This window comes from Mobula birostris, chromosome 8 (assembly GCF_030028105.1).
Source record: "Mobula birostris isolate sMobBir1 chromosome 8, sMobBir1.hap1, whole genome shotgun sequence".
NCBI lineage: Eukaryota > Metazoa > Chordata > Chondrichthyes > Myliobatiformes > Myliobatidae > Mobula > Mobula birostris.
Window position 1 is genome coordinate 92,637,885 of NC_092377.1, and position 25,302 is coordinate 92,663,186.

Below are 25,302 nucleotides of genomic sequence, written 5' to 3' on the forward strand. Positions count from 1 at the left end.
TATGGGATGATAGTGACTGATAACGAAGCAAAATTAAATCAAAACTAATGTGAAAACAGTGAAAAAGGATGGAAGCACATTGGTTTAAATCTGGAGAATTGAAGGTTACAAGGAGTAGAAGGGTAATTCAATTGACACCTAGTTGAAAAGCTGCAAGGCTTTGGGGAAAGGGGAGGGGCATAGGGTCAGCTGGATTGCTCTGCATAGAGTTGGCATGGACAGATGGACCACCTGTGCTCAAAAATGCTTTTTCACACAGGATTAGATAATACTCCTGTGAAATTCTGCAGGGGAACGCTCTTCTACCTTGTAATGTTGATACCATGCCCTAGAGAGTGGTCTTGGGCAGTTGCAAGGAAAACACTTCACCCACTCAACATTCTGAATTTGAGTGAAGCCAAATGACTGAAAGTGACCAGAAACACATCCTTCCCCAAACACTGCATCCTTGCAATTCCTGATCTTGGTACAGAATTCCAGTAAATGTGCAGTGCAGACCATATTTCTGCACAAATATTAACAATTCTCTAAATGTATTTCTACACCAATGAACACAGAAAAGTGAAAAATGAAACTTCTCCATTCAGTTCAGTCTACTGTTTTAATGAGCAATGTGGCGTGTACATGCCATAGTCTTACAAATTTACAAGCTTGGAACATTTGAATAGAAGTACAATTCTGCAACGTCCCATCATAGAAAGACATACTTGAGAATGCAATTCATATCATTTGGGAATACAATTAGTGAATACTTCTGAGTTTTAACCTGCTATTTATACAATTACAAAATTTGAAATGAATGGAATTAAGCAAAATAAATTCAGATCTACAGTGCACGTGGCAACCTTTTCACAATAGTTTACACAGTTTAATTATATTAGCAATTCACTTTCCATTCATCCTTCTGTGCATATGACCTGCTGTACTTTAAGGGACACAAGTTTCAAAATATTTTCAGCATAATTTCTAAAATAGTTGTTGAAAAGGCTGCTGGTCTGCCGTTGACCTAATGGTGCCTACATGAGCAATTGTTCTGAATCACTTGCAAAGCTAGAACATTCAACTGCCCAACTATCTGGGATCTGAGGGAGACAGATTTATGCATCTGAAATGCTGCTGAATGCTACAATTATGAAGGCAGTGAGTGGGCAAAAGTTTGGAGAAAGGAAAAATGACCATTCAGCTCATTAAACGTGTGATATGATCTACCACTTGGCAAGAGGGTAGAAATTACTCCATAGCTATGCCATACCCTAATTAGATCACACAAAGACAATTCTGGAAATCATGTCCTGGGAAGGAATTGTTGACCTTGGAATATCGAAATGATACCTGGATTCCAACCTTTACATAACACAAGGGTTGTATTCCTTTTTGAACTTTTTATTTCACTATGATAAGGATTTTTTTTCCCTTCTCTCTTTCTTTACCAAGCAGCTTCAATCTTGGTAGTGGGTTTAGATTTTTTGTCTATATAATAAAATTATCATATTTAATTTAATTTACATGAATATAGAGTAATGAGGTTGCAAGTGTGATTCAAATATGTATTGGTATTATTTTATCTTTTTTTTGACTTATATACTACTTGTACTCTATATTCTTTATGTTGTAATAAATAAAAATATCGAAAAAAAAGTTGGTCTTCAGAATATCCCAAAGTCCACAATGTTCATGAAGTAATTTCATCAATTAGTTTATTTGACTATACCTACTTTTTAAAAGATACAATTCCATTTTTAGTATTTTTTTTAAAGCCCATCAGCTCAGAGAAATACAAGAACCTTTCCTCTTCACCTGCCTTTAACAATTAGCAAAGGAAGTCTAATCTTCAAAAGGACAAAATAAATCGTGAACACTTACACATTTTATGATCTTTAAAGCAGGACGACCCTCTCAAATATGTTGGTTTAAAATCAGCTGGCAGGTGGTCTAAATTGGCAGCTGCATAATGACCAAGAAAGATATATTTTGTACTGTGTTAAGGGAATATTAAACCTCATTGATATTCAGCTGACAGAAGGAAGGGGAGTAGTAGGAACCCAGGTACAGGTACCCATTGTGCTCACTGGCCTCAGAAACTGAAGGCACAACCACTCCGTGGGGATCATGAAAGCTCCTCCTGACAGATCCATCCTCATTCAGTTCCAGTACGAGGCCATACTTGGGTATAAACTTCATAATAATCTCTTGACTAACCAGCTGAAGACAAAAAAAAAAAAAAAAATTCTGTAACCATTCAAAAAATTTGAGAATAAAAGACACTGGCATCTCCTTCACAAAAGGGCTTTAAATCGTATACTGGTGTTAAGGATCTAAACAGTAAATAAATTAAACAACATTACATGGTCAATCACCCTGGAAGGTAAGTAAAAGGTGCAGAAAGTACAGTTCAGCATATTTGTATTTTATGAGACCTTCCTCTATCTAACTTGCCATACTTCCAAATTTCAAGACAAGAGACTGCAGATATGGAAATCTGGAGCACAAACTGGGTGGATTTCAGCCCAAAAGTTCCCCAGCAGATTGATTGTTACTACAATTATTTTAACTTTGTACAACTCTGATCACTTCTTTGGAAGCAGTCAGTGGTCATTCAATTATTTTTGGAGATGTACTGAGGTCATGAAAATCACTTACAAAATTTTATTGAAAATCAGATGCTATACAGGGTTTCTACCAACTTGGATTAAACCAATTGGGCCATATACTCCAGGAATAGGCAGGTCTGATCAATGTTCACAGATGTGCATCCTAGACAGAGCAGTCATATTAGACTACATCATTCACCTAACCCTAGCCAAAGATTGTGCACGGTACTGGGAGAAACAAGACACATTGCCCAGAAATCATTTTCCAGGAATCTTGAATAGTGAATCAAGACGCAGAGGTGTCAATTAGGTAAATTGATTAATAGATTAATCAGAAAGAGTGATAGATTAGGTTATCACCCTGGTCTAAATGTGCTGAGAGGAGTGCACACAAATAACTTGGAAAACAAGCAGGATTTCAGGACAACATAGCATAATCTTTTATACTACACCAATTTTTTTTTTTTTTTTTTATATACTCCAGTCACTAGAGTGAGAATCAAATCCGCAATACCCCTCAAAATACAAGAATGCTACCATAGAGATCAAGAATTTAGGAATTTACAGGTGCACAAAACTCTAGATTAACACGATTTAAGAATACTACATTCAGGCCCCACCACCGTATCTCAGAGGAAAATCACTCAATGGAAGATTCATGGAAAAAGATAAAAATGATTCGAAGTAAAAAGGTAAGATGATTTAAAGATACTTTAATTCAAAGAAAAGCAACTGCCACTGAATCTCACACCATACATTACCCAAAAGCCCTCAACAGTTATAGACCAGGCTAGTTAACATTGAAAGGTATGCCCACCTGTTAACATTAAAGTTAAAGTTAAAGTCTGTCCCAAGCCTTGTGGCCCATCAGGCTGGTGCTTATGCCAGTTTCTGTGGCGTGAAGCAACTGAGAGTACGAGACTCCCCCCCCCCAGATAGAATGCCAGTCTATCGCAAGGTTACCCCTTAACATAGAGGGGTGCAATGTTGTTAGAGGCTGCAGGCCATCAGAACTAAAGTAATATGCCTCACTGAATTTATCCAAGCAATGCACTGAGAAGGCACTTAGTTTTAAATAAAGTAAAAATCAAGATCAAGAAGAGTTCACATGAATCATCTGCCAGGTTTGGCAATTAAAATTAAGTGCAATATAAATGAATATGCAAATGCAAGGGAGTAAAGGCAGTGGATGTCTTCTTACTGGCTTCCATATAGATAACAAAATACTTAAATAAGATGGACTACAAAATTCCGTGGCACTACAAAAACATAACAAACTGAAGTAACATTGCTGCATTCTTATCCTATTATCATATTTTGATCTATTATTGACTTGCCTTGCAAATCATTTTAGCCAATGAATTTCTTACCTTCAAAATTAAATTCTTAAGCCAAGGCCTAGGAGCGAGGAAATCCAGTATAGAAAATCCAGGATTAGGTCGTGGCACAACTATGCCTACCCAATAGCCTCCTGAACTACTTGGTCTGATATTATCAGGGAGACCAGGAAGATTGTCAAAGAATATGTCATGTCCCCCTTTTCTCAGTCCAGAGATATGATATCTGGAAAGGATATAGAATACAAGTATCAGTACACAGCACCATCTCAGCAGTGCCAACAATGAGTCAGCTTGCAGCACAACGCAAAAAAACAAGAGCAGGAGTAGGCCACCAGGCACCTCAGGTCTGCTCTACCGAAACTGATTATCTAGCCTCAACTCTTCTGTGCCAGTTCTCTGGAGCCCTCAGTTCCTTGATCTTTCAAACATAAGTGCCAGTAGTTGACTATCACATCCCTCCCTATCATTATTAGTGTCTAATGAGGTGCCACCTCAAGAGAACAGTGCCCAGAGATCTCTATCATCTGAGCCATGCCATCTTCTTACAGCTACCATCAGGCAAGAAGTATAGAAGCCTGAGATTTCACACCATCAACTGCTTTTCTTAAATCATACGAGTTCTTGAATTTCAATCCTACTTCAGTATAGCAACCCTATGACTACTTTGAACCACAATGGACTTTGTTTTTATTTGTTCTAGTTGTTTCTTTTCTTGTAATTTATGTGTAATTGTGGCGGCACAGTAGCATGGGCAGTTGGCACATTCACATGATGATACCAACGATCACCAATTAAGGTATGATTCCTGACACTGTAGGGAGTTTGGATATTCTCCCCATGTCTGTGTGGTTTTCCTCTAGGTGGCCCAGTTTTCTCCCACATTCCAAGTATGTACAGCAAGGGTTGGTGAGTTATGGTGTTGGCAGAAGTATGGCGACAGTTGCGGCCTGCCACCAGTGTAATCCTCAGACTGCATCGGTCATTATATTTAAAGTTTAGCATAGATATAACTCTGCCTGCTCTCTAAGGTCTGGAGGATTTTCATCTGTCTTAAGCTTGGGTGAGATGGAATAGATCAAATGTAAAGATATTTGCACTTAAGTGTGAAGATGTCTATACCATCCAGCTACAAGTATTATTGATGGAAATTTTTTTTTTTTTTTTTTTTTTTTTTTTACATATCCTGATTGCCTTGTGGGTTTCGATTGATTGGGAAGCGTCAGAAATTCCCCCAAGAGCAAGTGTCCAATATTTTTGAACCCAAGTTTTTCATCCAGATTTTGGCCTGTTTTAAGAAGCAGATGGAGAAAGTGATATTTAGTCATCATTCTTCAGCCATTATGATGCATCCCAAACCTGGTGGATCTATTGGCCTTTGACTGCTTGTCTATTTCAAATGCAAACAAACACTGAAAAGGAAAGATAATCAGGCATCAAAGCTGATAACATGTCAAACTGATGAAATAAAAATATTATTATTTATACCTACAGCAGATTACACTCGATAGACACTGAATCCATTAATGTCTTTCGAATTTTTATTAGGCCAACAAGCTAAACGTAGGGTAGATGACAAATCCAAAGCAGTTTGGCTCCAGTTACTATCTCCACGAATCAGCTCTTCAAAAAAAGTAATCTGGACTAAAAATCTAACAATGATTGACAGAAAATGTTGTGAAGTGTATGATGTTCAATACCATGAACCTTTGACGTCATTGCACCCCAATCCAGTGATCTTGTCCACAAACATTATCATTTTTTCCCACCTTCTAATTCTGGCCATGGTGGTCTCAGAAACCAGAACATAATCCTCAGCAGGGGAGAGTTGTACTCCATTTGCAAGCCTCAGGTCATCCATTAAAACCTCCACTTGCTGAGTTACTGTGTCATATTCCATCAATCTGCAAACAGAACAGGTGTCACCAATAAGAACAGTTTAACAATTTGAAATACTGTAAAAGGCTAAATCTACATTACTTTTCACATAAGGCTATTTGTTCTGCTTGCATCACAGACAAAATTGGGAGTAAATTGTGCATTTGACCAATTTTGAGTTAGAAAGACATAGTTTTACAACTCACTACACCCATCACACTCACTTATTCAAAGCCCATTTATTAGCAATTTTCTGTGGCCTACAATGCCCTTTCAATTCAAGTGCTTGTCCAACCATTTCTTAAGTGCTGTGAGAATACACTTCTACATCTTCTCAGGCATATTCCAACACTCTCTTGAAAAATTCCTCCACAGGTTCCTTCTAAATCTCTTGCTCCTCACTTAATATTTCTAACCAATTGCTATCTATACTTTGTAAATTTTGTATAAGTTTTAAAGATATCATTAAACTGGAAAGACTACAGAAAATATTTACAGGAATGCAATCAGGTGTTAAGGGCCTACTTTATAGGGAGGGGTTGCACTGGCTAGGACATGATATGAATACATAGGGTGAACGCAGACTTCTCCCCTAGGGAAGAATATACAGATTCAAGGATAGAGTGAAAGAATTAAAAGGGACTAGAGGCGCAACATCATTATGCAGATTGTGGTGAGTATATGGAATAAGCTGCCAGAGGAAGTGCACAAACAATAACTTATTTAAAAGACAGTTCTATAAGTATTTGGATATGAGGGGTTTAGGAGGAATATGAGGCCAACACAAGCAATGGGACTAGCTTGGTGGGCACCCACGGTCAGTATGGACGAGTTAGGCCAAAGAATCTGTTTCCATGCTGTGTTATTCCAATTCCACCCCTACCAGGGTGCTCTTTCAGAAACTTCTAGTCTACGGAAAACAAACAGCCTATCCCGCCCATCTATATCAAGAAACATGCTGGTGAATCACCTTTACATCTTCTCCAGTGCTATTGTGTCCTTAGTTTGGTGACTGAAGCTGTGTGCAATATTTCAGCTAAGGCTCATTCAATATTTTATGAAGTTGCAAAGTCAATGTTTTATAAAGTTGCACCAAGGTTCCCTGTTTTCACACTCTACACCTTGGCTAAGGAAGACAACTCTCTATGCCTTCTTCACCACCCCATCTATCTCATTGCTACCTTCACAGATCTTTGGACTTGTATATTAAAGTCACTTTGCTCCTCAATACTCCCTAGGAACCTACCCCCAAAATGTATCACCTCATAATTAACAGACTAAATTTCACATGACATTGCTCTACCCATTTCACCAGCTGACTATTATATCTGAAGACTATTCGCTTCACTATCAACAATTCATTTAATTGGAAACTTAATCATATCTCACATATTCACATCCAAGTTGTTACCTGGATTCTTTCTGCCTCCTGTTACCAAGCCAATTTAGGACCCAACACCATCATTCTTTGAATCCCATGGGTTCCAATATTTTGGACCTGCCTTCTACATGGGGCCTTGTCAAAAGGCTGTACAGAAGTCTATGTAAGCAACATAAACCCCACTCCCCTTCCAAAGTTACCACTTCAAACAAAAACTATTAGTCAGAAAAAATCTTGGGCCAAATATCCTGACCATTTGGCATCTTTCTGTGTAGGTTAATTCTAATAAATTTGCCTACTGATGTTAGACTAACTGGCCTATAATTTCCCATCTTACCTTTGCTGCTCTTACTGAAATTCACTGAAGAAATAGCATGTCCTGTGGATAAATTTCCAAAAGGCATTTGACAAGGTGCCACATCAAAAGTCCTTAATTACTTGGTAAAACACAAACACTTAACAGACTAAAACTACAGTTTCAAAATTAAAGATTAAATTCTAGACATAGTACCAGAATAAAATCAAAGTGCATCTTCCATTGGTTTCTTGGTGTAATACCAAGAGCAAACAAAGAAAGACAGAATCAGAAAATATAGTTACAAGAACAGAAACCGAAATGAATGAGGCTGCAAAAGCAGAGGGTGTGAGACAGAGAAGTCAGTTGGTGGAGTACTCCAGCTGAATGCTGCTTTCCTAGTTTCTGGTCTACACAAAAAAGACTTTACAACATGCATGTTGACCAAATACACATACAATAACCAAAGGTAGAGGATGAAACTAAACATAGTAGAGCTCAAAGCTGAGGGTTTTGACAGTATTTGCAAGGGCACAGACCTGCAACACTTGCAGGCAAAGTTTCTGCAAGAAAAGGAAGCACATTTAGATTGAAGGTGGTGGACTCAAAACTGCCTATGTCAGCTGATAAATACAATGTCTAATGTGGTAATGAATTATACTGAAAGGTTGCAAGTTTCAATCACTGGCCCATGGAATACAAATCTCTGTGCTGATGATGATTGGGAGGTGGGGGAAAAGGAGAAAGATTAGGTCCAAATTCTGGATATTCATCTTCCCACTGACAAAAGATCACCTGGGGATCAGATTATAGTTAATTCAATTTATTGGCAATTACTGCAACTATAAAAAGAGCTTTCATCTAGTACTTGCAACACACATCAAAGTTGCTGGTGAACGCAGCAGGCCAGACAGCATCTGTAGGAAGAGGTGCAGTCGACGTTTCAGGCCGAGACCCTTCGTCAGGACTAACTGAAGGAAGAGTGAGTAAGGGATTTGAAAGTTGGAGGGGGAGGAGGAGATCCAAAATGATAGGAGAAGACAGGAGGGGGAGAGATAGAGCCAAGAGCTGGACAGGTGATTGGCAAAAGGGGATACGAGAGGATCATGGGACAGGAGGTCCAGGAAGAAAGACAAGGGGGGGGGACCCAGAGGATGGGCAAGAGGTATATTCAGAGAGACAGAGGGAGAAAAAGGAGAGTGAGAGAAAGAATGTGTGCATAAAAACGAGTAACAGATGGGGTACGAGGGGGAGGTGGGGCCTTAGCGGAAGTTAGAGAAGTCGATGTTCATGCCATCAGGTTGGAGGCTACCCAGACAGAATATAAGGTGTTGTTCCTCCAACCTGAGTGTGGCTTCATCTTTACAGTAGAGGAGGCCGTGGATAGACATGTCAGAATGGGAATGGGATGTGGAATTAAAATGTGTGGCCACTGGGAGATCCTGCTTTCTCTGGCGGACAGAGCGTAGATCTTCAGCAAAGCAGTCTCCCAGTCTGCGTCGGGTCTCGCCAATATATAAAAGGCCACATCGGGAGCACCGGACGCAGTATATCACCCCAGTCGACTCACAGGTGAAGTGTTGCCTCACCTGGAAGGACTGTTTGGGGCCCTGAATGGTGGTAAGGGAGGAAGTGTAAGGGCATGTGTAGCACTTGTTCCGCTTACACGGATAAGTGCCAGGAGGGAGATCAGTGGGGAGGGATGGGGGGGACAAATGGACAAGGGAGTCCTCTGGGTTTCCCCCCCCCCCCCCCCATCTTTCTTCCTGGACCTCCTGTCCCATGATCCTCTCGTATCCCCTTTTGCCTATCACCTGTCCAGCTCTTGGCTCCATCCCTCCCCTTCCTGTCTTCTCCTATCATTTTGGATCTCCCCCTCCAACTTTCAAATCCCTTATTCACTCTTCCTTCAGTTAGTCCTGACGAAGGGTCTCAGCCTGAAACGTCGACTGCACCTCTTCCTAGAAATGCTGCCTGGCCTGCTGCGTTCACCAGCAACTTTGATGTGTGTTGCTTGAATTTCCAGCATCTGCAGAATTCCTGTTGTTTTCGTCTAATACTTGCTGGTTTATGCACACCACTGGATGCTTCATCCAGGAGAGAGAACTAAAAAGAAAAAAGGTGCTAAAGTCAACTAGCTATGAAAATAATTCCAAATTAGCCACAAAACTTTCATACGAACTTTAGAGTACTCACCGCCCGTCAGCTGTACCCTCCATCACAAGATATCTGTTGTCTCTCCTCTGCCATTTGCTGCTAGAATCTGTAAAGTAGATCTTTCTACCATCTTGAGTGATGCTGAGGTCATTCACAAATGCCATCCTTTTACCCTGTATAACTTTCTGGGCAGAGACCAACATCTTCACTTCACCTGCAAATTGTTTTATACAATACCCAAAATGAGAAGTATAGTGTACAATAAATACCTTTGGCCATGTGTTTTCCCTTGTGACGCACAGCTGGCAGAATGTACCTATCATTTGTCTTCGGAAAGTACATTGCCTTTCAGCTGACAAAGCACTGCAATCTTTTATTTTGATTCAGCACCATCTGGTGGCAGGATCAAGACTCAATACTGGAATTGCACAGGCCCGCAGCAGAAAATCAAAGCCAAAGTAAATTTATTATCAAAGTGTGTGTGTGTGTGTGTGTGTGATATATGTCACCATATACATTCTAACTTGAGATTAATTTTCTTGCAAGCATTTACAGGAAAATAAAGAAATGCAAAATAATTTATGAAAAAAAACAAATCAGCACACCAAGCAACTAAATTGTAGGTCCTTTAAAGTTCTTTCATGCCCAACCCCACAAGACTTTAATGTTTTGAACTGTATCATTCATTTTGCATCTCAGAGCTAAAATTAACCCAATTTCTGCTCTTTATAATGTTCTACCGATAGGAAACTTGGCCAGCAAGACCTGAATACTGCATCATTTACATTTATAAACATTTTCTAGAACTTTCAACTTCCTCTCATTTCTGCCCTGCACCTATACCAGATTGTGCACTGTTCAGATAGGAACACAAGGGGAACTAAAGAGAAATTCAAAAGGACCCTCCTGTGATACAACCACCCAATCAGAGGAAATGGTGATAATTTGTGCATTTTCCTTCATTCCATCCTTATTGGAGAGATTTCTACTGGAGGAGTGTATAAAAACAATTCATTAGTTATTGACTCCACATTGAAAGGTTAAAGCAAGCAACTCAAACTGTCATTTCATTTTCATTATTGGCTTGAAAGCTTCCCTCATCCTATTTACAGAGGGGTACAATGGCTTATCTTCTTCACTCCTCCAAAAACAATGATGAACACCTCTCTTCTTTGCTCCCCAGATAAAAGAGAGAAACTGAGGAAGCCCAGGCTGGTGAGTCTACTCTGCAGACACACAAGAGAGCATGGAAACAGGCCCCTTCAGCCTAATTCATCTATGCTGACCAATATGCTCACCAAATTAGTCCCTCATGCTTGCATTTGGCCCATATAGTTCCAAATCCCTCCTAATCATGTACTTTTCCAAGTATCTTCTGAATGTTGTACTGTACCTACCTGAATCCCTCTCAGGTAGCTCAATCTAGATACGCCACCCTCTGCTTGAAGATGCCCTTCAATTTCCTTTTAAATCTTTCACCTCTCCTGTTAAAGCTATGTTTCCTACTTTTAGTTCTCACTCCCTGGGAAAGAATATAGATTGTCTATTCCTATGCCCCTCAAATGGATTGAGTAACAAAGTTTCAGCTGTAGCAGCTTCGCCTCCTAGACTAATACCTCCAGGACCAGGCAGCGCTATTGGGTATTTCCTTCACATCATGACACTGGATTTCAGAAACATACAGGATTCCAACAAATAAACAATTCTCAGGCTTCTAGCCGGGTACAGGTATCGATTATAACTGATGTTTCGATCCCTGATGAAGATGGCAGAGTTTGTCATCAAAAAAATTCAAAGGTGGACTCAGAACCTCCTTGAAATATGCCACATCCCTACTTGACTCCTGTGAATCCTGATCCATAACTGTTCAAAGTGAATAAGGAACATGTGAGATGGCATTGAGACAGCCTCCCAGCATAAATAGCAGAAACAATGTACCACCTCAAACAACCCACCATTTAACTGCCTCATTTGTGAGGGAATTTGAGTCCCACATTGCCTTTAGTCACCTGAGGACCCACAGAAATAGAAAGGAAACATGCCATTCTCAGTCTGAAGAGAACCACCCAAGGAAGGTGCCAGCACACGTCATGATTAAAAAAAAAATACAGACACCTCATCTCATTTGTTTTTCCAAAGTACATAGGCTAATCTCTGGAGTAATGAAAGTAAACAAGGCGCATAACCTGTATGTACATAAAATTATGTTGGACCTGCAATTTTATGTTCAGTTATATTGACAGTAAATAATCTACCTGTGACTGGATTAACTTCAAACAGCCCATAGTAAGCATCTGCCACAAACAGAGTGCCATTTGGGCCAAGTCGGATGCCCAAAGGTCTTCCACATGTTGGTTCATCTTCCCATGTTCCTAGGTGTAAGACATAGGTACCAGTAGTGTCAAGAATGGTTGCATGTCAATTAGAAGCCAAAGTAGCAGCAAGGGTATTGAAGAGAGTTTTTAAAAAAACTAATGTACCATGGGAAAAGCAAATTGTAATTATATAAATCACCTGAACATTTAAGACTTGGAATTTGCATGTATGTTTAAAAAAAATCTTGCTAAAGATGATGTTACTGCAGAAATATCTAAAAATCTATCCATATGTCATATCAAGAAAATCTTACCACAAGGCAGTTTGCCAATTCTGGCCAGGGTGTGTATTTTTCCATCACTTATTTTCAGAATCCGGCCATCAGCTGTTCCAGTGAATATCACATCTGCAGAGATCCCACACAGAATTCAGTTCACTAAATAGTATCCTAGAAAAACAAGCTGGATCAAATTTTCAGCTTTAATTTTTCAGAAACAGAAAGCATGCATTGTATATTTTTCACGTCTTTGGAAGTCCTAGAGTTATTTAGAAGTAATTGTGCACTTTTAAAGTGTAGGGAAAGCTTTGCTGCCCATTCATATTCCAAAAAGTTCTCACAAGAAGCAAAGTGATCACAACTAGATAATTTTCCCAGAGTGTTTTTGGTTAGAAAGTAAGTTATTGTCTTAGTCAACCAAGAATAAGTGAACTCTTCAAACTTTGCCAAAGGAATTTTTATATCAACCGGCGTGGTTAGGTATGGCTTAACAATTTAAGAGCCCATCGTATTACAGGAAAGACACTACCCTGGATAAAAGCAGTGGCTGATTGGCAGGAGGCAAAGAATGGGAATAAAGGGAGCATTTTCTAATTGACTGCTGTTGACTAGTGGTGTTACACAGAGGTCTGTGTTGGGACTGCTTCTTTTCTACATCATAGGTCAATGACTTGGATGATAGAATTGATGGCTTTGTTGCAAAGTTTGCAGACAATACAAAGATAGGTGGAGGAGTTGGTAGTTTTGATGAAATAGAGAGGGGAAGGACTTAAGACAAATTAAGAGAATGGACAAAGAAATGGCCGATGGAATATAGTGTCAGGAAGTGTACAGTCATGCACTTTGGTAGAAGAAATAAAGTGGTAGACTATTTTCTAAATGGAGAGAAAATTCAAAAATCTGAGGCACAAAGGGACTTGGGAGTCCTTCTGCAAGATTTCCTAAAGGTTAATTTGCAAGTTGAGTCAGCAGTGAGGAAGGCTAATGCAATATTAGCATTTATTTCAAGAGGACTAGAATATAACAGCAAGGATGTAATGTTGAGGCTTTATAAAGCACTGGCGAGGCCTCACTTGGAGTATTATCAGTAGCTCTGGACCCCTCGTCTTGGAAAGCATGTGATGACACTGGAGAGGGTTCAAAGGAGGTTCACATAAATTATTCCAGGATTGAATGGCTTGTCATATGAAGCACATTTGATGACTCTGGGCCTGTATTCAGTGAAATTCACAAGAATGAGGGATGACCTCATTGAAACCTATCAAATGTTGCAAGGCCTCAAAAGAGTGGATGTGGAGAGGACGTTTCCTATGGTGGGAGAGTCTAGGACAAAAGGATACAGTCTCAGAATAGAGGCTGTGGAGGCCAAGTCTTTACATTTATTTAAGGCAGACGTTGATATATTCTTAATTGGTCAGAGCATGAAGGGATACTGGGAGAAGGTAGGAGATTGGGGCTGGGAAGGAAAATGGATTAGCCATGATGAAATAGCGAAGCAGACTCATTGGGGCAAATGGCCTAACTCTGCTCCTATATCTTATGGTCTTAACTCATGCATTAGACAGTACCCTTGGCACTGCAACTCCAGGGTCTGCATGAAGTGTGTACACAGTCTTTGAATAGGATTCAAACCAATAAGGATGTGAGAACATCAACTAATGAGTCAAAATTAAGATATGGGCTCTCTTATCCTCAACTTTAAAAATATTCTACATTTAACAAGTACAAGTTTGTACAAGACATGATGTATATGGTGGAAATGAATCCCAAACCTAAGGAAATATTTTTAAATGTGAAGGATGATAAGCAGAATTGGATAGAAAAGGGTAAAATAAAATAAACTGAGAAAAAAAATACAAAGAATGTTGCGAATTCAATAAAATGTGGGTTAATGCCTTCAAGGAAATTCACATCGTTATCTAGTTCTATATTATGTACATTTAATGAAACTTACATTTTATGTCCAGTTGCAAAGGAAAATAGGAGAGGTCTAAGCAGTATAATTCACATCTCAAATAAGCTTATAGAGTCAAAGTACAGAAACAGGGTATCAGCCCACCACAATCATGCTGACTATCAAGTATCTATTCTAACATCACCTACTCGTAATCTGTATACCTCTGCACCTAGGTGATTCAAGAGCTCATCTAGATACTCCATAAATGTCGTGAGAATACCTACCTCCACCATCCATACAGGCAGTTTCTTTCCAATTTGAACAGCCATAGTGAAATAAATTTTCTTCGTTTCCCTCTAAACCTCTTACCCTGAATCTATACCCTGTAGTTTATAGACAGTTCCTTTGTAATGAAGTTGGCTTCCCAAAAATTTTCCTTCCCTGTAACTTACTAACCTTAACTTTTGACAAATGGATTTAGAACTGGACATTAAATCCTGTCTATAATATGCTACTTCAGCCACCAAGTTGACCTTTGCAAAATTTATTCCAAATTTCTGTTAAGCAAGCTGCTAGAAAGAAAAGTCAGAGTAACACAGGCTCCAAACCTTTTCCGTTATGAACGAAGTAAAAATTAATCCGATAAAAATGATGCCCTGTAATGTGCAACACCTTATATTTAAGCAATCTATGTGGTGAATAGTTAATACAAGTGAAATCTAATCAACATTTTAAGAATTTGCAGGTTCATTAATCGCTTATTACCCCAGCTTTAAAAAATCCATATTCAATTTAGACAAACACCAAAAGGAGAAATGTGAAAAGGAAAAGGCTATGAAGAGAGAAAAGGGGAGCTCTGAATTGACATTGAGGTGAATAGTGGCTTATTGTACTTCAGGAGTCAAAGAAATATGATTCCCAAGGCTGAGATATGATTCTAATTTTAATTATGTATTTGATATAGAACACAGAACAGTATAGCATGGCCCATTGGACTATGATGTTGTGCTGACCCTCTAACCTACTCCAAGATCCCCATCCCTCCAACATACCCATCCATTTTCTTTTCATCCACCTGCCTTTCTAAAAGATTTTTTTTTTAAAATAAAATGTCCAATCTAGTGGTCACCAACCAGTCGATCGCAATCAACCGGTCGATCTCTGAGACTTTCCCAGTAGATCCCGAAAAAAATGAAAAATAAATACACAAATACATTATGCCTGATAAACCTTTTGATGCAAAAAGCAAATTTTACCCCTAGAGCACATATGTGAGTTGTTTCTAGCCCACACTTAGTTGCTTTCCTTGGTTATTGTGTTTCTCTATTTTCCACTGCCCAGTGTCATGCATCACATGTGCGCTGACATCAAGTGACTTATTGCTGGTGTCTGTCAAATTTCCATGGAGCATGGGAGAGCTTTGTTTATCTTAAACATAAACAAACAAACAGGCAAACTGTCCAATGGCGAAAGAAAACAACACGTGTGGATAAAAATGACTCACTTATATATTCATGATTTAACTAAAATTTGATCAGCTTTAATTGGTTTTGGCTCTATTATGCTGCTATTTATATTACGTCAGTTATGCAAAAGTTTGATCAGTTGTACTGCTCTTTCTTTCTCTCCAATTTTTTGCCTTTGATAGCGTGAATTTACGTTTAGCATTTCGGATAGTGTGCTAGTAATTAGCATTAATTTTAGTTTTTACTGAAAAGTTAGCGCCTCTCGCTCTCTTTGATTTAGCTGTTGTATTTTTTTTCAGCATAGCTTGTGCTGCATCAAAGTGACCGATTAGATAAGAGTACAGACTGTCGCAAACATCAATATACGGCACTCGCTGGTGATATCCTGCAAGGTAGGTAGCTAGCATGGCGGAGGCTCCACGAAAGGCGGCGAAAACGTACAAATTCCATCCAGAATGGGAAAAATAATTTCTATTTATCTTGGTGAAAGACAAGTGTGTATGTATGTTGTGCCATCAGACACAAGCACTGACTAAAAGAGGGAATCTGGAGTGGCACCACAACACCAACCACCAGAAATTTAAAGACACCTACCCCCCAAAGAGCGCAATCCATGCCAGGAAAGCTGAAGAGCTGAAATCGTGGTTCAAGGCCCAGCAATCATTTTTCACAAAACATGCTGCTCAAAATAAGGCTGCTATTGAAGCATCATTTCGTGTAAGTCACCTTTTGGCTGAACACAAGAAGCCTTTTACAGACGGTGATTTATTCAAGGAAGCAATGGCCATTACTGCAGAGACTGTTTTTAATGACTTTAAAAACAAAAACGACATCAAAACCGCAATACATAATATACCGCTTGGCCCTGCAACAGTGACAAGGAGGGTGCAGTCACTGTCAGAGGACGTGGATGGACAAGTGTTAAAGGACTTGTCACTGTGAATATTTTTCACTACAGTTCGATGAATCCCTGAATGTAATGCAAACAGCTCAGCTTGTTGTATTTGCCAGAATGGCTTTCCAGGATTTTACAACAAAGGAGGACTTTCTCACTCTTTTGCAATTAAAGGAGAGAACGAGAGATGAGGATATTTACAATGAGTTTAAAAAAATACGTCTGTGAAAATGACATCCCCATTCATAAACTGGAGGCAATTACTACTGATGGAACCCCAGCAATGCGCGGTGTGGGCGTTGGTTTTATAGCACTGTGCTGTAATGACCCAGATTTTCCCCGACTTCCTGAATTATCACTGTGTGATTCATCAGCAAGCCTTGGCTGGGAAGGTAGTGGACTTTTCTCATGTAATGACACTGGTGGTCCAACTGATAAACTTGATTCGAGCAAAAGCGCTTCAGCACCGCTTATTCAAGGCGTTATTGGATAAGCTCGATGCCGCTTACGGAGACATAATTCTTCATGCTGATGTTCGGTGCTTGAGTCACGGCAAAGTGCTGCAACGACTTGTTGACTTGCTGCCTGAGATAAAGACTTTTCTGTCCAAAAGAAACGAGAAGCACAAGGAACTGTCAGGTGATGCGTGGCTACTGGATTTAGGGTTTCTGACAGACCTAATGGCTAAATTAAACGCACTTAACGAGTTCATGGGAAAAGACCGACACCAGCCCCCCCATGATAAGCGCAGTAAATGCGTTTAAGGCCAAGCTCAGTATTTGGATTTCAAATTTAAAGAACGGGAGGCTGACACACTTTCCCAGCTTGGAGAAAATGTTACAGGCCATCAAGGAAAAAAATGCTTTTCGCCCTGAGCAGTACTGTGCTTACCTAGACAAACTGGCAATAGTTTGATCGGCGTTTTGGGGTGTTAAACGTCATGAAAGATATTGCTGCATCTATTTCAAACCCATTTCTGCCCATCGATATAGAACAGGTAGCAGCCAAATTCCAGCAAGTATTTGGTGCGCCAAGTGATATCGAAATGGAAATAACTGATCTGCAAAATGATATCAAGCTTAAAACAAGATCAAGGGATGGTGACTTTTGGGGGCTTGTCAGCAGGGAGAAGTTTCCTCATCTCACCACATGTGCACTAAAAGTCAGTGCCTACTTCGGGTCAACTTATCTGTGTGAAATTGCATTTTCACAGATGAAAGTTATTAAATCTAAGTACAGGAGCTGTCTTACTGACAGACACCTCACACACTGTCTCAGACTGGCTGTCTGTAGTTATGAGCTAAATTTCAGGGAACTAGCAATAAGTATTCAGCCCGTCATCACACTGAGTGCAACAGTCAATTTTTATTCATTATTTTTTGTGTTGAAATAAAACTAAATAATGAAACTTAGAAATAAAGGTGTGAAGTATTGTAATATTCTTAAACAAAGACAGCTATGGCCTGTTTGATATGCTAGTTACAGTGTTTTCTTGGTTGAACTAATTTGAAAGTTTGACAAAAGCATTTTATGTAATTCAAATACAATTAGCCCAAATAAAAGGTTTCAAGTTGGAAGTACAATCTGAGCTGTTTTTTCTCTAAGCGATTTAGTAGGTTGATCTTGCCTTTCACTAAGGCCGAGGTAGGGGATCTTGGGCTTAAGAAGGTTGGCAACCACTACTCTAATCTATCTGCCTCTACCACCGGCCCTGGCAGCATGTTTCATGTCCCTACCACTGTGTGAAAAACCTACCTCTGTCATTCCCCCATACTTTCCTCCAATCACCTTAAAATTATGCCCTCTCATATTAGCCATTGGTCCTGGGGGAAAAGGCACTACTGTCCACTATCTATGCGTCTTATCATTTTTTACACCTCTAACAAGTCACCTCTCATCCTCCTTTGCTCCAAAGGGGGAAAACCCTAGCTTGCTCAACCTATCTTCATGTATGCCCTCTTGTCCTGGCAGCATCCTGGTAAATCTACTTTGCACCCTCTCTTAAGCTTCCACATCATTCTCATAATAAGGCGACCACAACTGTATACAGTATCCAAGTGTGGTCTGACCAGTTTTATACAGCTGCAACATTAACTTGTGGTTCTTGACCTCAATCCCCCAACTAATAAAGGCTAACACACCATACATCTTCTGCAGTAAATCATATTTTAATCAGCATTAGATTTTTAAAAAACTCAAGTTCTGCTCATCTAAAGACTCATGGAATATCAAACCAGAGCCAGAGAGGTGCAAGATGAAAACAAGACGTTCAACCCAAAAAAGCATACTGACCATCATCACTAATCCCACAACTTCCAGATTCTACCATCTACCTGCACACCAAGGAAAACTTACAGGGACCAACAAACCAGCCAACCCAAATGTCTTTGGAATGTTGGAAGAAATTAGAGCACCAAAAGTAAACCAACTTGGTCACAGGGAGAAAATATACTTGCTAGTTTAAGCAACACACACACACAAAATGCTGGAGGAAAACAGCTCAAGCAACATCTATGGAAAAGAGTGCAATCAACGTTTCAAGCCGAAACCCCCACAGATGGATAACTTGCAGAAATGGCCTTTTCTGACGCACATGGAAAGCTTGTTACCTAATTAAAGTATTTTGACACCGAGTCAGGAAGATTGCAATATGTCTCGGCAGATAAGGATGTGGATGCTCAAACTTACATGGGCCTCATTATAACTGTGCAGGCACAGATGCAAGGGTCAGTATACGAATGGGATAGTGAATTAAAATGGTAGGTAGCTGGAAACACGGGGTCACACCCACACATTAAATGCCACTCGTTCCACATTTAGTTTCTTCAACCTACAGGAGACCACATTGTAAACAAAGTATGCAGTACACTACACTGGAAGAAGTACTTTACCTGTAAAGACCATTTGATTTAATGCTTGGTAGGAAGGAAAAATGAAATGATAAGTGATGCAAATTAGCAATCACATGGGAAGAAAGTGCCACAAAATAGAATGGTCAGTGGAGATGAAAGCGTGAACCAGAGTTGCAAAGGGAATGATCTTTTCCAGATGCTGAAGGGGGAATTGCACAACAAGTGGCAAAACCCTTGAAGAACTGTCAGACATTATGAAGGATGATCTGTTGAACATGGAGGCTAGTGAAATGGAACTTACAAACTAGGGGAACTTTGTTCTTGCTCTACCCAGGAGAGAGGGTGAGAGATGAGGTCCAGAAAATAGATGAGATACAGTCAAGAATTCTGTTCCTGATGGTAGAGGGAAGCCACCGATCAGGTCTATCACAGATACTGCCTGATTTACTTTGTTTTTCCAGCATTTTGTTTCAGATTTCCCACCTTTGCAGTCTCCTAATAGTAATTTAGAGATCATATTCTTTAACTTTAAAAGTCAAGTATTTTTTTCTTCAAAAATCTCCTCATATATGAATATTCAAGGCTGGTCCATACCTCCAAGAACTGTAATTGATTCTGGTCCAATAAGCTGCCCCTCATACAAGCATTCAGCTTCTCTCAATTTAAGATTTGCTTCCAAAGGACCAATCAGCAGAGGAGGCTCCTTATAACTGAAGGTGAGAGGGGATGAAAATAAAATTAAAAAGATCAACACTTTGAAGTCAGATTACTTCAGGAACAAAGAGACTAAAATGGATGGAATCCTCTATAAATCTGGAAATTATAATCAGAAAATTATTAAAATGTAAATTTATAAATAGCTAGGAACAGCCATTTACAAACATTTACAAACAGCAGACTCTTATAAATTGCAGTGGTAGAACTCCCAGTGTTGTATGTAATCTAAATCTGTGACATCAATTACTGGAAACTACTTTTAAGCTATTTTCTTGAAATTTATGCAATTACATAGTCAACAATATACTTATTTTATCTATTAGATCTTAGGAAGCATTGATTGCAGAAATTGATCACTGCTAAGATTATAGTCTATTATTAATTGAATTTATTAAGAGTAATTTTAAGGAAAAGCAGAATTGCTGAGCAAGTTGATCCTTACCTGAAAGTCTGGGAATTTATTGGAGACTGCAGCAGCAATGCTGCCAACAATAACGGAACCACGAGCATCACAACTAGAGTTGTCAAGGTTATTCTGAAAACTTTCCCACTATATGCACTGAAAAATAAACATTCTGTAATTTGTAATGCTCATTATAAATTGTAGGACAGGAGAATAATTTTCATTACTTTTGTGAGCAACCTGCCAGTGTCAAAGCATGCTTCCTTTACAACACATAAGCCACCAACATTTGGAGTGTCAAATCTGCAGAATGAGGTCAATTGGTACAAAAGTACATGAGATGCTCTGCAGATGGCAACGACAGTCCAAACATTTTAAATGGAAAACAAAATGTATTGTGCTCACGATCTTCTACTAGCAAAGGGCTCAGAAAGTCAGATGTGGAACTTTCAGCCTTACCATCTTCAGGTTGACATAGGAAGGGGAAAGAGAGGCATATGAGCAAGCCTACATTGGGATGTACATACATTTCAACCTGGCCTTATAAAACATGAATTCAACTGACTTAATCAATCAAATGACTAAAGTTTTGAACAAGGTAATCCCACTAGGGACTGAGGCAACAGAGGACAAAATCCACAATTACAAAGAAAGAAATCTTAGTAGTAATTGTATTTATGCTGGACTCGGAAAGGAACAATGTACAGTAAGTGCTGGAAACCCTCTGCCATAACATTCATGCGACTTTTCCCAACCCCACCATCTCCAAAAATTTTAATCTAGATGAAACTAAAATGTATATGTTTCCCTTAATGCTGCCATATTTGATAAGGATTCGCTATACAAATCTAAACAGATCTACTAATATATTTTTGTTTAAAAAAAGATAAATATTAAATACTATTATACCATTCCCTTCCCCCTCTTACAGTCTAACGGGATCAAAGATAACTTGTTTCCACGCTGTTGTTAAGGGTTATGAAGTGACTGAGATTAATGTAGGAAGCGCAGATTATCACACAGACGAAGCAAAAGATGCCCAGTATGTTCAGGCATGTGGATAATTATGAGGCGGTACACACTGAATAGTGTTTCTGCATGCTTCCAATACGTGAACTCATGGCTCTCAATAGCATTTTGAATTTCTCTGATTAGTCATGAGCCAGGGATTCCTGACAATTAGTGAGGCAGCTGCACATTTTTCCTTAGCAAGCTTTGAATACATCATTGATTCCTTATCTCTGACTACTTGGTAATTTCATCTTGTGACACAGCTTAAAAAAAAATAATCACTTCCAGCACACCAGCTCAGAGTCTACTTTGCAGCTTTTCTGGTGATGAATCTGTACATTTTGCAAATGACTAACCAATGAACAAATGGAACACTGGCCACATGCAGGGCAAACATGTACTAAAAAAGCAGCAAATATTATTTCTAAACATTGCTGCTATATTTAACTTTTGTAGGTGTGGAGATTGAAAATTAATCTTAAATTATTAAATAAGTATCATTTTAATAATACATCATGATAGTGACAAAAACTGAAACTACAATTTATGTGTATTAGGCTGTATTCACTGCTCAGGCAAGATCAAAAGCTGATTCACTGAATCTCCAGTTACTTACTGTTTTATTTCTATCTGATTCCAATTTGCTCATCCCTGATGTTTCTCACTGTTGCAATAAAGTTTGATTATGAAAGCTCAAGAACATCTCTAATTCCAATTACGCCTATTGTAGGCTCTGAGACACAATATGGAAAGCCAATGTCCAAATTCCCTTCTCCATCTCCACACACCCCCCCCCCGCCAATAATAGAATTATTACCAGTGCCTGCTATTTCAAACCTGGCCAACTACCTTACATTTTGCATTGACACGTTATCTCATTTCTCATGTGATATTTCCTGCTTTCTCTCCTAACAGACCTTACTTTTGTTACTCTTGCCCCAGTTTCCTTGAGCATTATGTAAGCTCAAAACTTCCACCTACAACATTTTTCGGTTTTGACAAAAGGTCACAAACTGAATCATGAACCTTTTCTCACATCCTCTGTATAGATTGAGTTTCTATAATAAAATGGCAAATAACAGCCAGAAGTCAAAAGAATATAATGGAGACTGCTGGCAATTTCTTCTTCTTGGTAGACTAGTGGAGTGGATATTGTTTCGCCCTCAATGTAGTTTGGAGAGGATGGACAAGCAAGTTGTTTAGCGTATACCTTGCTCATTCTGCTCTTTGCCTCAGCCCACGCATACTCCCACTGTGGAGACTCGACATGGCCAGTGTCCTCATAGAGGCAATTTGAGCAGTCAACGAGAATGTTCCTTCTCTACCCCAGCCCCATGAAGAGTTTAGAAATGTCCTTCAAGCACCTTTTGTGATTCCTGGAAAACTTCTTGCCATTAGAGCTTGGAGTGTTTGTTTTGAGTGCCGTATCATACATCCAGACCAAGCCCACCCATTGGGATGACTAAATGTGATCAGAGTTTGCTGCCAATGGTTTGTTTATGCTGCTCGAGACTGAGGATTTTATCAAGACAGTGTCAATGACATTTCAATGCTTCAAGTTCAAAGTAAAATTTATTATTAGCATAATGTCACCACATAAAACCCTGAGATTCTTTTCCTGCAGGCATACTTAGCAAATCTATAGAGTAATTGTAAACAGGATCAATGAATAACAAACTGTGCAAATGCAAATATAAATTAACAGCAATAAATAACAAGCATGAAATAACAAGATAAAGAGTCCTTAAAGTGAGACCATCGGTTGTGGGAACACCAGAAATAGAATAAGTGTAGTTATTCTCCATGTTCAAGAGCCTGATGTTTGAGGGGTAGTAACTGTTCTTGAACCTGGTGGTGCAAGTCCTGAGGTACCTGTACCTTTTACCAGGTGACAGCAGCAGCAAGAAAAGAGCATGGCCTGGGTGGTGAGGATCTTTGATAATGGATGCTGTTTTTCCACGGTAACGTTTCATGTAGATGAGCTCAATAGTTGGTAAGGTTTTACCCATGATATACTAGGCTGAATCCACTACCTTTTGTAGGATTTTCCACTCACAAGGCATTGGTGTTCCCATCCCAGGCAGTAATGCAGCCACTTTCCACCACACATCTTTAGAAGTTTGCCACGGTTTCTGATGACTCGCCGAATCTCCAGACTCCTGAGGAAGTCAAAGTGCTGTTATGCTTTCTTTGCATTTATACAAGGGATCCAGGATATCTGAGACAGTGACACCCAGGAATTTAAACTTACTGACCCTGCCCTCCTCTGATCCTTCAATGATTACTGACTCATGAACCTCTGGTTTCTCTCTCCTGAAGAACACAATCAGTTCCTTTGTCTTACTGGCATTGAGTGAGAGGTTATTATTACACCACTCAACCTCCCTCCTGTATGCTAATTCATCACCACCTTTGATACAGCCCACAACAGTGGTATCATCAGCAAAGAGATATTTTAGTGCGATTGAACCATCTATCACTGCTTAAAACCTATGGAAGCAATGCCGATTGTGGCTGTACTTTCTCGTCGGACTCCTTGAAGGAAACGTGGCTGCCGGTCCAAACTACAAGTGTGTACAGTCTCTAGTAAATAAAATTGACAATATCAGAGCTGGGGTGTTGTATCAGAGGGTTGTTAGGGGCGTGTGCGACGTCTGTTTCATGGAATCCTGGTTAACCTCTTCCATACTGGATGCAATTCAGATTGACAGGTTCACTGTATACCATCAAGATAGGACTGTTGAGTCTCTCAAAAGCAGAGGTGGTGGTGTATGGCTCATGATCAATTTCTCTTGGTGTACAAATGTGTCAGTGATGTCCGAATTCTGCACACCAGACCTGGAGTATCTCACAATGAAGTGTCAGCAATTTTACCTGCCGTAGGAAATTTCAGCGTCATCTTGAGAGTGTACATTCCACCTCCGGCCAGTGTCAAACAGGCTGTAGATGATCTGAGCAATGTGATCAACATGCGTGAAACAGCACACCCTGATGCCTTCATGACAGCACCGCCATGACACGCTTTTTGCACTGATCTTTTTGGTATGCTCGTCTTGGGCATCTGAAACCTGGCGGAGCCCATCCCTCTCCAGGTTTTTTTTTTAATAAATGAGATCGAGTTGTTAGCTCAACACTCAACCCAGGCACGGTTGGAGAGCGTGCAAGGGAGCCGGCCGGATTCGAACTCGGGACCTCTCGCCACTATGCCACCAGCCAGCATACTAAATACTTACCATTAACAAATCACCTGAGTACCATCAACACACTGGACCACTGTTACACAACCATCAAGAGCGCTTACCATGCTATTCCACCTGGTCTGATCACTTGGCTGTACTTCTACTCTGAGTATAGGCAGACACTGAAGACTGCAGTGCCAGTAGTGAGGACCAAGGAGCTCACAAGACTGCTTTGAATCCGTGGTCTGGACTTTATTCAGGGATTCATCTTCGAATCTGGATGAGTATGCCACAGTTGTTACTAACTTCATTAAAACCTGTGTGGATGAGTGTGTGCCAACAAAAACTTGCTATACATTCCCAAACCAAAAGCCATGGATGAACCAGGAGTTACATCATCTGGTGAGAGCTAGATCTATGACATTTAAGTCTGGTGACCCAGATCTGTACAAGAAAACCAAGTACGACTTGCAGAGGTCCATTTCAAGAGCAAAGAAACAATTCCGAGTGAGATTGGAGGTGACATCGGATGCACGTCATCTCTAGCAGGGTTTGCAGTACATTACTTCCTACAAAGCAAAATCCAATAGCATGAATGGCAGCAATGCTTCACTACCAGACAAGCTCATCATCCTCTATGCCTGCTTTGA

General features: G+C 39.7%; 1 protein-coding gene across 2 annotated transcripts in view; it reads right to left on the bottom strand.

Moving 5' to 3' along the window:
• Positions 1-587: 587 nt before the first annotated feature.
• apmap (adipocyte plasma membrane associated protein) overlaps positions 588-25,302 on the bottom strand; it is a 31,099-nt gene continuing 6,384 nt past the window's right edge. The window contains exons 2-10 of one of the 2 annotated variants that reach the window (XM_072265660.1): positions 23,507-23,632; positions 20,502-20,618; positions 19,937-20,052; positions 12,269-12,361; positions 11,895-12,011; positions 9,679-9,853; positions 5,698-5,832; positions 3,962-4,154; positions 588-2,202 (exon numbers count right to left, since the gene is read on the bottom strand). In XM_072265660.1, coding sequence (XP_072121761.1) covers positions 1,993-2,202; positions 3,962-4,154; positions 5,698-5,832; positions 9,679-9,853; positions 11,895-12,011; positions 12,269-12,361; positions 19,937-20,052; positions 20,502-20,618; positions 23,507-23,632 — 1,282 coding nt within the window. In that variant the 3' untranslated portion in view covers positions 588-1,992. The remainder of the gene's footprint in view (positions 2,203-3,961; positions 4,155-5,697; positions 5,833-9,678; positions 9,854-11,894; positions 12,012-12,268; positions 12,362-19,936; positions 20,053-20,501; positions 20,619-23,506; positions 23,633-25,302) is intronic. The other variant, XM_072265661.1, reaches the window with a different exon arrangement.